The sequence below is a fragment of the Squalius cephalus genome (genome assembly GCF_949319135.1).
Source record: "Squalius cephalus genome assembly, chromosome: 20".
Lineage (NCBI taxonomy): Eukaryota > Metazoa > Chordata > Actinopteri > Cypriniformes > Leuciscidae > Squalius > Squalius cephalus.
The window spans coordinates 18,163,241-18,177,534 of NC_137141.1; the positions used below are offsets into that span (position 1 = coordinate 18,163,241).

General features: G+C 36.7%; 1 protein-coding gene across 1 annotated transcript; it reads left to right on the forward strand.

Moving 5' to 3' along the window:
* The first annotated feature begins 4,626 nt into the window (after positions 1-4,626).
* cdk1 (cyclin dependent kinase 1) lies at positions 4,627-12,198 on the forward strand. The gene is made up of 8 exons (XM_079854050.1): positions 4,627-4,786; positions 5,381-5,430; positions 5,614-5,770; positions 8,839-8,962; positions 9,905-10,075; positions 10,179-10,342; positions 11,485-11,626; positions 11,726-12,198. The coding sequence occupies exons 2-8, from the start codon at positions 5,394-5,396 to the stop codon at positions 11,837-11,839; spliced, it is 909 nt and encodes a 302-aa protein (XP_079710176.1). The 5' UTR covers positions 4,627-4,786; positions 5,381-5,393; the 3' UTR covers positions 11,840-12,198.
* Positions 12,199-14,294: the final 2,096 nt, after the last annotated feature.

A 14,294-nucleotide genomic window follows, 5' to 3' on the forward strand; every position in this document is an offset into this window, starting at 1 on the left:
TATGTAATTGTGATCATTCGTATATCTGAATACTCTCATTACCTGCAAATATTTCTGTCTCATTACCAAAAAAAACATCTGTAGGAAAAAAGCAGCATGCTAGTTAGTTGTGGCTAATCATTATCATTTATTTTACACATAATTAAAAGGTCATATTAAAAATTATGCTTAGTCTTATTTCCCCCCTTAAGGGTGTTAAATGAAATAATAACCAATATCAGCAAGGTGAAGGCCATGCAATATTTCTGAATATTTTTTAGCTTCAGTGTTAATAGGAAATAGCTGTATAGAGATCACATAACAGGATCTCACATGTTGTTTCACCCAGAGGCCATTTAATAAGACTGCTGTCATAATGAGTCTTGTTAGCACTACAGCATGTTTTCCTCAGGAACCTCCTGATAAATACAAGCACAAGAAACTCATATAGTGTGCGCATGGGGGCGGCCGGGTGAGTGGGTGATATTATATGCCCGTTAGCTGATCATTTCTGCTCAAGGTGCACTCGTTTGAGCAAATCTGTGTGTCTGTGAGATGAGAAAAGCAATGTGGTCACGCTTGCTCAAGGGCACCCTGAGAAAACCTTCATCTGAAGGGAATCAAGACTCATCAACTGTCCTTTATTACACAGTTACACCAACTGCAGGATCCTCATGGAGACTGACAATCTCAGGGAAAGACAAAAAAAGACAGAGTGATTGAGAGAGAGAGAGAGAGAGAGAGAGAGAGAGAGAGAGAGAGAGAGAGAGAGAGGAATAAATCATGAAAAGACACGTGTATGATTGCTGAAGAAATGTTCAGGGAGGAAATCCCCATGGCAACGCCAGGAAACCACATGCTTTCACCATGGCAACCAAGCCTGGGTTGGAATGCTAATGTCAGAGAGTCTATTCAGCGCAGGGAGAGAGAAAATGGACAATATTCAATACAGAATATTATGATAGTTTTACAGCATTATTTAAATGTAGATATATATGAATTAGTACTTTCGGTCAAAAAACGAATTATGCGACATTAAGTGTGTTTACATTCAATTTTCGACTATGGTTATTAAGCCGACAGTGTAGGCCTATATGGTCATCAGCTTAATGTAAATGTTTTGACCTAATCAGATCTTTATAATTAGCCAGTTTTCAAATGTACTCATTAACTGCTGTAGTTTTTCCACACATGAAGGTCGTGTGAAATCTAGGTGAGGGAATCCTCTTTGGTCCTGCATTCGCCCTACATTTGACACATCACGCATTCAAATAAAATCGCTCAAACACACAACAGCCCTCCCTTGCCCCAAAATCTCAGTGTCCTAAAAACTATTTGTAGCATTTGCCCACTCCCCTGTCTCTAGGTCAGTACCCCACTCTCAACCCCCTTCATCATGACCTCTTTCTTTTCAGCACACCTTTCTCTCAAAAACAAGCTCATGTAAACATACACACATCTCTATCTCTCACACGGGACACAAAATGCACAAGGCTCATCTTCCTCCCTGAAGACTCCAGCTGAGTACGTGTTCCTGTGTTTCAGTCTCTCTCACAGACGTCAGACTATAACAGACAAAAAACATGGAGGAGGAGATAATACGTGTTACATGCCTCTCTGGAACGGCCATTATAGTTCACTAAAACCTGAAGTAAAATTTCAGCTATAGGCAAAGAAAGATATATCATATTTATTTAGTTTATCTTAATGTACTAAAATAACTAAAAATAAAAATTAAAAATAGAAATATTTAAAAAGAAACAAAAAACACAAGATTCTTTTTTAAATTTTACTAAAATAAAAATTAAAAATATAATAATAATAACTATTTCATAATAAAAACTATAATAGTATCTCAATAACTAAAACTAATAACACAACTAATGCCTGATTCTGATTGGCCAGTCGGTGCAATCTGTGCCAAATATTTTTCTAAATGGCCGCTAAACTGTATCATCGACCATAGTCCTATGTCTAACATAGCACGCAGATTAAAATCATTTCAACTCAAACCAATGTTTCATGTTCATTTATTATTTATTTGGTGGCCGTGTAATAAGAGGAACATACATTTCATTATCATGAATCTAGCCTAAAATACATGATCCCTTACATGTAAATATAGAATGGTGGCAATATGGTCACCGTGAATTTGCCAAGTAAGACATGTTCCTGGATCAACATATTTTGTTGATCCTGGAAGTGGAGCAACATTCCTGTCCGAAAATTCCTAACCCTATCCATAAGATATTTCTAAAATCAGAGGGGAATGATTGGTAAACAACACTGATAGAAGCACCTAACCCTGTTTGTAAGCCTAAACTTGACATAAACTGTAGCCTAATCTTGTCCCTCAAATCTGATTGGTTGATTGGACCGCAGTAACAAAGATGTTGATGTAGGAACACGTTTGGTGAAATCACGTTCACGGTCATATAAGAACAATGACAACAACAACAACCACCCATCATCAGTTTGACTCTCTCCATTCCACTTAAAGTGTTCGTTTCTTCAGCCAATAAGGGCGGCTCAAACATGCATCTTAATAATTTGTCACTAATCACTTCTTTAATTAAAGTCTCTACCTCTGAGGATTTGGCTTTTGAATTGAGATTTTATCTTGGGGACTAAGCCTCCTTTATTTCTCTGTAATTAGACAGCCTAGTTATGCTTCACTGGCCTTTTGAGAGTTTTTAAATAGCTCTTTTGAGGAGTTGAATAAAAAACAAACTTTATTACAATTTTTTGTTTTCACTTTGAGACCTACAAAATGTAGGCTATGATAGCGTAGACACGTGCTAAGTAGGCTGGTATACATTTACATTAGAAAAACATGTTAATTTATTTATTGTACATCATACTTTTTTTCTTTCTCTCATAAGAATGTCTAGAGAACGAATAAAATGTAAGTGATTTTCATTTTCCTCTGATTTAAAAAACAGCGCTCTCACTGGTGCACATCTGATTTGCTTAGCCTACCAAATACAGCGGTCAAACAGTGACGCCAAGTGGTCAAACAGAGGATTGTATGTTTGTATGTGCATGCGTGTACCACACAATGTAAAAAACAGATGTGTACAGATCTTGACAGACACACACAAAACAACTATAAGGCATATACTTTTTTCCTCTGTAGTGGACATTATATTTTAGCGAATTTCTCTGACAACACACAGTCTGGATGTCCTGTAAACAGCACATTCAGGGCTTTTCAGAGAAACCAAATGTTTGGAGGTTTCACCATGACAACTTCCTCTCCTTGGTCTTTAAAAATGACTGCCATTGACTGAATTATCAAATTTAGCACTCTTATGGAAATATGATCATATTTGTCGTAAATAAACATCTCAGGAAAACGTTATGGGGTTTTAAATCAGATTATGACTTTCTGTTACAAAAAAATATGATTTTCTGCACTGATTTCATACATGTACTCCGTGTTAATCAGGCATTTTGGGGGTTACACGAGTTAATAGGGAAAGAAATTATAGCCTTCATCAATATGCAATTTGAGATATTCTTGTGAAAAATGTTGCCAAGTTATTACTCCCATTATTACACTTCTTTTTCATTACATGTTAACCCAAGAACACATTAATATGCAAATTAAATACAATGTAGACCTATAGATTGTATGGGAATACCCATTTATGGCCATTTTACACACATATTGCATAAAGTAAAATATATAATATCAATATATATCAAATCATTCTGTTATATCTTTGATAACATAGTTGAGAATCATCTCTATACAAAGTGTGGTTGAAAATAGCCTGAAACCTAAAAATGTATTGGTAAATGGAAGAAGAAGAAAAAAAAACATTGTTTTTGCCAATACATTATCATGCTATTTGAGTCCTGGTGTCCTCTACAGAGGATAAATAAAATAAAAATATTAATAAACAAAATATTAATAAATACTATAGTATACAAATAACACTAATAGTCAAGCATCAGTCGTAAAGTAACTCAAGAAAATTAAAGTCAAGGCTAAAAAAATGAACATTCTGCTCAAATTTGTGAATAAATTTTGTTGAAAGATGGATCATTTGTTTGACATTTCGAGGCTAGCTACCACCTCTCTTTTGAATTAAAATCACATTAAAAGGGTAGATTTTTTTTTTTTTTAATTAATAAAGTGCTCCAAACAATGTAATGACATAAAAAAAATCACACACACACACAAAAAATATGTGTGGGGCACATTTAGTGTCCTTGTAATTTGTTTGTTGTATATTGGAATGTTTATGGTATTAAAAAAACTGTGAGACAAAGTGAGACAAGCACCACTGAACGTCATGACGTTTTAGTCTGTTGCATTGGGTAGTCTGTCTTTTTTTTTTTTTTTTTTTTTTTTTTTTTTTTTTTTTAGTCTGTCTTTTAGGACAACCTATAGGTTAAAAAGAGAAAATGGTTTCCTGATCTGAACACTACCAGAGATTCTGTAGCAGCGAACATCTGTTATTGTGGAAAAACGGGGAATATCACTATTCCCTACCAGAAGTCCAGAACAAACAAACCACTGCTGGGCACGCGCACGTACTCTCGGACAGACGTACGCTCCCGCTCCTAACCGCCCTACCATCTGATTGGTTAGTTTGAAGTCCACCGACAACTCCGATTGGCTGCTTTGAATTACGTCAAAGCGGCCAGTTTGAATCTAGGAACTCGCAGTTCAGCAGCGAGAGACAACATCCGCACGCTCTTTCTTTTCTCAAAAACTTTAATCAGCAAGATATCTGAAGAAAATTCGAGGGTTTGGATATTCATCCATATTAGATATAGTTATATAGTTACAGAACAGGTGAGTTTTTAAATATATGAAGATGATTATTGCCTGTTATCAATCTTGATTCTGATTGTTGAACGTTTTAAAGTTGATGAGGCCCCACTGGGCAAAAAACGATTTAGTCTTTAACCTCAACATGCAGTTTATACTTGTAAATAATATTTTACTTCATGTGATTCACAAATATTGTTCATAAATAAAAGCAGATCACGGTCTTGTCGCCTTTCATTGGTTTTAACTCTTGTTTCCGTTGCATTTTGTTTTAACGTGGCCACATTTTCATTTGCAAAACATGGATTTAAAAATGGGACTTCGTGTTTTCATAAGCAGAAAAATATGAATATATCCATGATGTCAAGGCTAAAAGTTGTAATGAATGTTCAGAAAGTGTTCATTCAGCCTTTTATATCTCATGTGTTATATAAGTAAATGTATACAAACATTAGATATATAGCATTCTGTATTAAACAGTGTATTGAAATAAATAAATAAAAATGTGTCTGCCACTAGCTTTTTAAGGTGAGTTCCTTTTGGCATCAGTGTTGAGTAATTGCAAATGTTATGCTGTAAAGTTACTTTTTTTCAACCCTTTGTTTTTCCTTAAAAAAGACTGTTGAGCAAAATGGATGACTATCTGAAGATAGAGAAAATTGGTGAAGGTAAGTTGAATCTTTCTTTGTGATTTTCTTAAGTATTTCAGTTGTATACGACCATTTTATATTGTTCTCTGGCCTCTCTCAGTGTGCAGTCAGTTTGTTTCAAGGCAGACTATGAGATTGCATGAGAGTTCCTGGTATTTTTTTTCTGTAGATGTCTAATAGGAATCCATGTATGTTCTTTAGGCACATATGGTGTGGTATATAAGGGCAGGAATAAAACCACTGGACAGGTGGTGGCTATGAAGAAGATCCGTCTGGAGAGTGAGGAGGAGGGTGTGCCCAGCACTGCTGTCAGAGAAATCTCCCTCCTCAAGGAGCTTCAGCACCCAAACGTTGTACGGTATGAGACGGAGAGATTTCATACCATCTTTATCTACACAAAACAGAATCAAAACCTCAAAGTTTAGCATAAAGAATCTGGATTCAGTCAGATTTACAGCATAGAAATTGCCGGCGGCGTGCATGTAACTGCATATGGAACTTGCCAAAGTCTTCTCACTTTTCTCTCTCTCTCTCTCTCTCTCTCTCTCTCTCTCTCTCTCTCTCTCTCTCTCTCTCTCTCTCTCTCTCTCAAAAAATGAGAGAGTAATGATTTTATTTTGCTTCTTAAAAGGGGTCATCTGATGCTATTTTCAGAGATCATTATTTTGTGTATTGGGTGTAATAGAATGCTAACATGCTTTAATGTTTAAAAAATACATTATTTTTCACATACTGTACATTTTTGTAGCTGATCTAGTCCCTAGACCCAGTCTTTCTAGTCTTCCCTCGTTCTGAAAAGTGCAGTGTGCTCTGATTGGCCAGCTTGACCCAGTGCGTTGTGATTGCCCGAACACCTCAAGTGTGTGTCAGAAATGTAACGCCCTTACCATAATCGCGAGCTTCAGCTTCCAAAGCAATTATAAAGACAGTTAATAAAGTCGTCAGCTTTACCATATCAGTTCGAGCCCAAGCCGATCGTTCTGAACCAACTTTGCAAGCACGACTTCAGCAGAATGTTTCACAGTGGTAAGTTGTAACTCTGCTTGAGTGACCAGTGTGAAACAGAACACAGTGCATCTATGTTTGTCATCTTTTCACCACAAGTTATATGCAGAGAATAGTGGGTAAATCCATCTCTGCATTTTTGATCGCAAGAATGACAAACACTATGCGTTACTCTATACTGCACAAAACTCTGCATTTGAACAGTCAATGGCAAATAGTTTAACAAATAATAAAACATATGCAGGTTTTGATTCTGAAGCACCACATTGCCCTAGCAAATAGGGTTGTAACGGTATGAGATTTTCACAGTATGATAATCGTCTCAGAAAATATCACGGTTTCATGATATACGGTATTAAACAATCATTATTATTATTTGAATCATCTGCTACAATGGCTCTTAAATGAATGAAAACAGATAGGGTTTTTTTTGGTTGAACATATGGTTTATTAAATCAAACTTTTTTAATGAAAAAAAAAAAAACTTTTTTGTATGAGTCGACCTTTTGAAAAAATAAGAAAGAAAGAAAAAATAAATTCCCATTTGAACAAACATGTCTAATCAATTGAATTCATAAAACCTTAACTTATTTTTATTCTTAATTTATTAATTATTATTTAAGATAATTATAAGATAGTAGAGTCTTATGAAATGTATTTTATTTCCTCAGAAATTCTGGTTAACTTGTCTGATATAATTTGTCTGGATTCTATGATTTAATACAAATATATTATTGAAAATGCAATCAGATGAAATGTAACAACTTTTATTTGTGTGCATACTCTGCACAACACTGTTTACTAAATTAAAACAGATAAAACACTATATTTCTTAATGTTTAAATAAACTTTATTATTATTTTTTGTTGTTATAACTTTAAGTTAGTTATAGCTATTATATTGTACAATAGTAACATATTTCTTTAAGCTAAATCAAACTTTTATTTTGACAGGTTGTACTAAACACCTATGAGTTTTAGTCAGAGTGTATTTGATGATGATTCTTTTAAATAAAAGCAGAGCAGCTCTGAATATGTTCATGTGTTCACGTCCTCATATAGTGAGTGAGACGGCAGACGCTTTAAACACCATGAGCGTCACCCATACTTGAGTATGTACTAGGCGAAATGGCGCTGCTCATTCACACAGACACGCAGAACAAGCAGAATATAGTTTTACAGTATAGCAGTTTTTTCCGCTGTATATTAATAGACACACTCATATAGCGATTTGATTAATTGCGCAGCTATATTTTAGATTTATTCATCTATCTATAAAATCGAGCATTTTACGTGACATTGTATATTGTAAATTTCCTCAGCAACACGGAAATATGGCCTTAAGTTATAAATGGTCAATTTACCATTTATAAATTTATCTGCAGGGAGGGATGGTGTTCGCAAATATGGGAGAACATGTTCGACATATTTCCTCCTTTTGCAGCCACTCTTCGACCATATTTCTGGACACAACTGGATATCCATCTTCAAGGAAAATCCCGCGTTCGTTTTTCAGATAACCAAAGTATTCCCACACTGCAGATTTTAACTTTGATTTCGGCGGGGGATAGAGATTAGAATTCGCAGCCTCTGTCTCAGACATTTTCTCTGCTGCACATGTATGGGTGGAGTCTAAGCAGTCAAGTGAAAAGAAGTTGCATATGCGCAGGTGAGATCTGGTTTAATTTTTTTTCCAAAACCGTGGATTAGCAAATGTTTACGATATGATAATCGTACATGCCAATATCGTGATAAATCGCCATACCGGTATACCGTTACAACCCTACTAGCAAAGTTGGAATCGCCCCTTTTTTTTTTTTTTAGAAAAAGCTTTTGTGCACAGCTGACCTTGTACTCTCACAGGTTCAGGAAACTGTCTTCCATAAAATGGGTTGCACACATGGAACAGTTTTGTTGTACAGTGATTCCTTAACCACTTCTTAACCACTGATTCCTAATTGTATCCACTTTCGGAAGGCCAAATAAAGTGCTTTTGTTTTCGAATTGAAATACAGTCTCCACAACATGGCAGTGACAACTCTGACAACTGAAGCCACGCCTTCTTTCTTTGCATATGCATTTGGCCGGAATTATGCAAATATTTCCACAGTGAATTGAGTAGAGTGAGATTTCAAACGAGGCGTTTTAGCTAGGTCTGGATCTGCCGTCTTTAGAAATAATAAAGTTATTTGTGGGAGACTTTGAGCTTTGTAAATTAGCAGATCTTATACATGCACAAACAGCTACATAACACACTAAAAAAAAGGAAAACATGAAAACGCATCATATGACCCCTTTTAAGGTCTTTATTCATTTTTAGTAGCGTATACTGAAACATTTATCGTACAAATACTTTACATTTGTTAACTATGTAAATCACAATACACCTCTGTATTTTTTTTCTGTGTTCCCTTTTTCACAGCCTGCTGGATGTGCTGATGCAGGAGTCAAAGTTATATTTGGTGTTTGAGTTTCTTTCCATGGATCTGAAGAAGTATTTGGACTCCATCCCATCTGGCCAGTTCATGGAGCCCATGCTGGTCAAGGTGCATTATATAGTGTATAAGATGAGTTCACATGATCAGTGTCTCTCTTTTGCTTAGGTTACTTATTTAATGAATGAATGGTGCAGAATCTTAAATATTTCTGTCATTTACTTCCTAGCTTTTTTTTAACATGGACGTTTGGACCCCACTGTACATGAAAACCTAGCCCAGTCATAAGTAATGATATAGTAACATTTGTATTGCTTTAGAATGGGGCTGCTTGCCATAATACACTACTATCTTGAAAATAAACTGCGTCACGGCTTAAAGTCCGAAATTTTCGCATGCGTTTTTTCGTATTCGTGATTCAGTGGCTCTGAATTGTCAAAACACCATTTAAAATGCTTGCTATGGATGCGAAAAACACAGAAAATCAAACCTGATCCGAATTTTTTATGACGGATGAAAGTTTCGGAGGCAGTGTGCAAGTGTGATTGACATAACGTGAGGTCGTAGTTATTTTTTAACGTGCGAAAGTTTCGGATGCGAATTTCGGACTCGGTGTGCAAGGGCCTTTACACAAAAATAGTAAGCAGCACAAGTCTTCAATATTGATAAGAAATGTTTCTTGAACCCTAAATCAGCGTAGAATGATTTCTGAAGGATCATGTGACACTTGAGACTGCAGTAATGGCTGCTGAAAATTCAGCTTTGCCATAGCAAGAATAAATGATATATTCAAATAGAAAAATTATTTTAAATTGTAGTAATATTTCATAATATTACTGTTTTTACTGTATTTTTGATCAAATAAATGATGAATCAGATCAAACTTTGAAATGATAATGTTCAACACTATACAGATTATTATTTCACATTTGAATGAATAAATTCTACTACTTTTCCTCAGGTTTTATATTGATTTATTTCTGGCTTGTACAGTAGCTACTTGTGCGGTTAGAGTCTGTACCTGGAAGTAACTAACTGTGTCCTCTTTTGTAGAGTTACCTGTATCAGATCCTGGAGGGGATTCTGTTCTGCCACTGTCGCAGAGTTCTGCATCGTGACCTGAAGCCCCAAAACCTGCTGATTGATAATAAAGGTGTGATCAAGCTTGCAGACTTCGGGCTCGCACGTGCCTTTGGAGTCCCGGTCAGAGTGTACACACACGAGGTACATACACGCATCTCATCTCAGTGACAGCAATTTCTCCCTGCTCAAAGCGTGATGTAATCAATTAGCCTGACGCACGTCTACTCACTGTGTGTTTGCACAGGTGGTCACTCTGTGGTACCGAGCTCCTGAAGTCTTGCTGGGGGCCTCACGTTATTCCACACCTGTAGACGTCTGGAGTATTGGTACCATCTTTGCCGAACTTGCCACCAAGAAACCACTCTTCCATGGAGACTCAGAAATAGACCAGCTTTTCAGGATCTTCCGGTAGGCCTATACCAGAAGTGTTCAAAACTCTTGTCATGGAGGGCCACTGTCCTGCAGAGTTTAGTTCCAACTTGCATAACACACCTGCTTGGAAATATCTAGTAAGACCTTGTTAAGCTGGTTCAGGTGTGTTTGATTGGGATGGAGGTGAACTTTGCAGGATAGTGGCCCTCCGGGAGCAGGACTGGACACCCCTGGTCTTTACAGACTTCTGTGACAGTGACATTAATGTTTTTACATCCTAAAAGTTGAATTTATAATGAATATCTGTGTAGTTATCAGCAGGGCATTTATGATGATACCTATAGTTGCACCTACACTTTCTGTTTAAAATCGTATGGTCAGTATCCCACCCATGATACAGTGTTTAAAGGGATAGTTCACTTTGAAATTAAATTTTGGTATGTTTTAGCTTACCTCAAGGGAATCCAAGATGTAGGTGTCTTTTTTTTCCGCTGTAGTTTCAATTTTGATATTTTTAGGTCAAACCGTTCTTGTCTGTCAGTCCTATAATGCAGGTCTATGGTCACTGTCTCAAAGAGCATGCACAGAGTCTAAATTAAAACAATTCCCCATCGTAAGTACACATTGATGGCCTAAGACACGAAACGAGCGGTTTGTGTGAGAAAACGAACAGTATTTATATCGTTTTTTAACTCTTGTACACAGCCACGTCCAAGTGATCTGAGGGCGCGCGCGCATCCTGGTGTGTGACGTGTACGCAGACTGGTGCATAGATACACTAGATGTCGCCTTGGCTACGGCAGTTCATTGGAACGAATGCCGTAGGCAAGGCGGCATCTATTCTAGTGTGTATATATCTATGCACCAGTCTGCGTGTCATATAATTGTCACTAAATGATTTTTTCTTTGTGTAAATTGTGTAAATTAACTTAAATGATTGAATTTAACTTGTTTCATCATTTTTTTCAGGATTCTTTGAATATAAATTTCAAAAGACCAGGATTTATTTGAAATATAAATCTCTTTTAACATTATAAATGTCTTTACTTTCTCACTTGCTGAAACAAAAGACTATATTAATATTAGTTGTCCTGAGATGGGGTGCAGCTTCAATACTGTGAAGATGCTACTGGCTACTTTTATGTAGTTTTCTCCTCCCTTGGTTCATTTGTGTCCAGGACTCTGGGAACCCCTAACAATGAGGTCTGGCCGGATGTTGAGTCTCTACCAGATTATAAGAATACCTTCCCAAAATGGAAAACCGGGAATCTGGCCAACACAGTGAAAAATCTAGACAAGAATGGCATCGATCTGCTCATGGTAAGAGAGCGTCCTGACATACTGGTGTCCTATTTATCTGTTTGGATTTATCTCCCTTTCTCTCCTCACATATTTATTTTCACCGTCTCTTTTGTTTAGAAAATGCTAATTTATGACCCACCGAAGAGGATTTCAGCACGGCAAGCAATGACACACCCGTATTTTGACGATTTGGATAAGAGCAGTCTTCCAGCCAGTAACCTCAAGATATAGACACACCTCAGATCTTATACCCCTGTTTGCACACGTACACATCAATACTAAAGCAATGTGAGCTTATGGGTCATAATGAAACTGACTCTAGACTTCTGGGAGTCCAGATTTACTCCTCCAACCTGCAGTAATGCAATCTGAGTCTTTTGACATGCAATAATTAACCTTAGGTTTGTTTATTGGGTGGGTTTTCTACTTTTGTTTGTCTGTTTTTGTATGTCTTTTTCCTATCCTGTTTTATATGTTTCATAAAACACCCGTTTGTAAATAAAACATAATTTTTTGTGGACCTATAATGACATATTACAAGAATAAACTAAGTTGTTCTCAATAAAGAGCACTTGTAGGATCCCACCATGGACTGACTGATGTCTTCTGTTTTCAAGTACACTAATACATTTGATAACTCATAGCACTTAGAGATCAGGCCACACGGTCTGGCACGCATGTAATTTGCGAATTAGTTGTAAAGTTTAGCCATCATGATGTGAAAGTTTACCATTTGGTTTCTAAAGCCGGTTTCACACTGTACAGACAAATTTCGCAAATCCTAAAAGATTCCTCTGATCCTAGGCTAAAATCTGAACTTTTTGATCATTAGACATGTTCACCGACAGCCGATTAATGACTGTTGCAATCAAATTTTACCTTTGACGAAATTCTGCCAGTATCAGAAGATTTGACTCATAGTCCTGCAATGTGACTTATAGTCCTGCAATGTGACTTCTACAACGACTGTCAAATTGTCTTCGGTTTTCAAGACGAGTTATGACCAAAATTAACGTTAGAGATTTCTTTGTTGCCACCATTTCAGTCCTGGGGCCGGTTTCACAAAGCTATTTTAGACCGGTCTATAGAGTTAGACTAGTCTAATGCAAGTTAGACTGTTTCACAAAAATAAAGACTGACTTAATTTAGACCAAAAAAATTAGACACCTTACCCCCAGGCTAACTTAGGTCTAAGACTATGTTACCTTGGCAACCAGCAGTAACAATCAGTTACATTACAAACAGCCAATAGAAAAGGGAAAATGGCTCATAATTTAAACATTTCTTCTTGTTACTACATTCTCTGCTAAATTTCCCAAGTACAATGTCCTTGTAACTGTTATACTCTTCCAACAAACACATATTTTCCACTGGGGTAAACTGCACTGAACGGTTGAATGCGCTTACTGGATCCGCCATGTTTTTTTGTTTTAAAAAGTGTCATTTTACCCAGAATGCATTGCAGTGTAGTCCTACTTAAGATAGTCAGAGTCTTAAGTGCTTTGTGCAACGGTCTGATTTTGATGTCTGTCTGAAGTCTGACTATCTACTATATCTAAGCCATAGTCAAAGTCTATCTTTGTGAAACCGGCCCCTGCTGTCACCGAAATTGACCGAACGTGTCATTGATGTAAAACTCCGGATGAGTTTTCTTATATGCTTCTGTTTTTAACGCGTCTTACAGTCTGACATTAATGACAACTGAGATCCTACAGTGTGACATGGATCATATTGAGGATCATGTTCATACAGTCTGACAAGGAACAATCGTAAAGGACTATTATAAATCACACAGTGCGTACCTGGTTTCAAGGATTAGTTCACTTCTAAATTAAAATTCTGTCATCATTTTCTCACCCACAAATTGTTTCAAACCTGTGTGAATTACTTTCTTCTGCTGAACACAAAAGAAGATATTTTGAAGAATGTCAGTAACTGGACAGTTGATGAAGTACCCCATTGACTTCCATAGTAATTTTTTATCTTCCTTTGTGTTCAGCAGAAGAAAGTAATTCATACAGGTTTGAAACAACTTGAGGGTGAGAAAATGATAGAATTTACATTTTGAAGTGAACTATTCCTTTAAGTCCTGCCGATTTAAACATTCAAGTGATTTTAAATGATTCAAGAGCAAGAAGAGGCGAAAGAGATCTCAATTTCGATATTGGCGCGCCGTTTTCTGTGTGCGCACACAGAGCCATGTCTCAGACAGCGTGCAAACACGGAATTGTGTTCTCTTTCGTGTCTGCTTGTGCTTCAGTGGACACACACACAAAATGATCTCAAAATACCTGTCTCAGCAAGTACTTCGTAAACACATTTGGTTATTTCTTAAAGGAGAACTCCGGTCAATTTTAACATTGAGCTCATTTTTTTGTAAATTTGGAGTGCTGTCAATACAGAGAACAACGACAAAAATCGGTGTTGCCTACACCGTGTTATCCTCTTTTTAAAATTTGCACCCTGTTGACTTCAATGGGGCAAGTTTTAAACCTGCTTTTAGCCTCTTAACATCCTTGATGTGTCATTACAAGTGCACAGGTCATGTGAGTGATTCCTTCGGAGTGAACCCGGGTCAATCTGACTGCAGTAGATGTGAAAGATATGAATAAAAATTATGTTTATTCAGCCTGCGCACATACCTGTATTTACATCCTGTTTTCGGTCAAAGTCCATAGTAATCGAT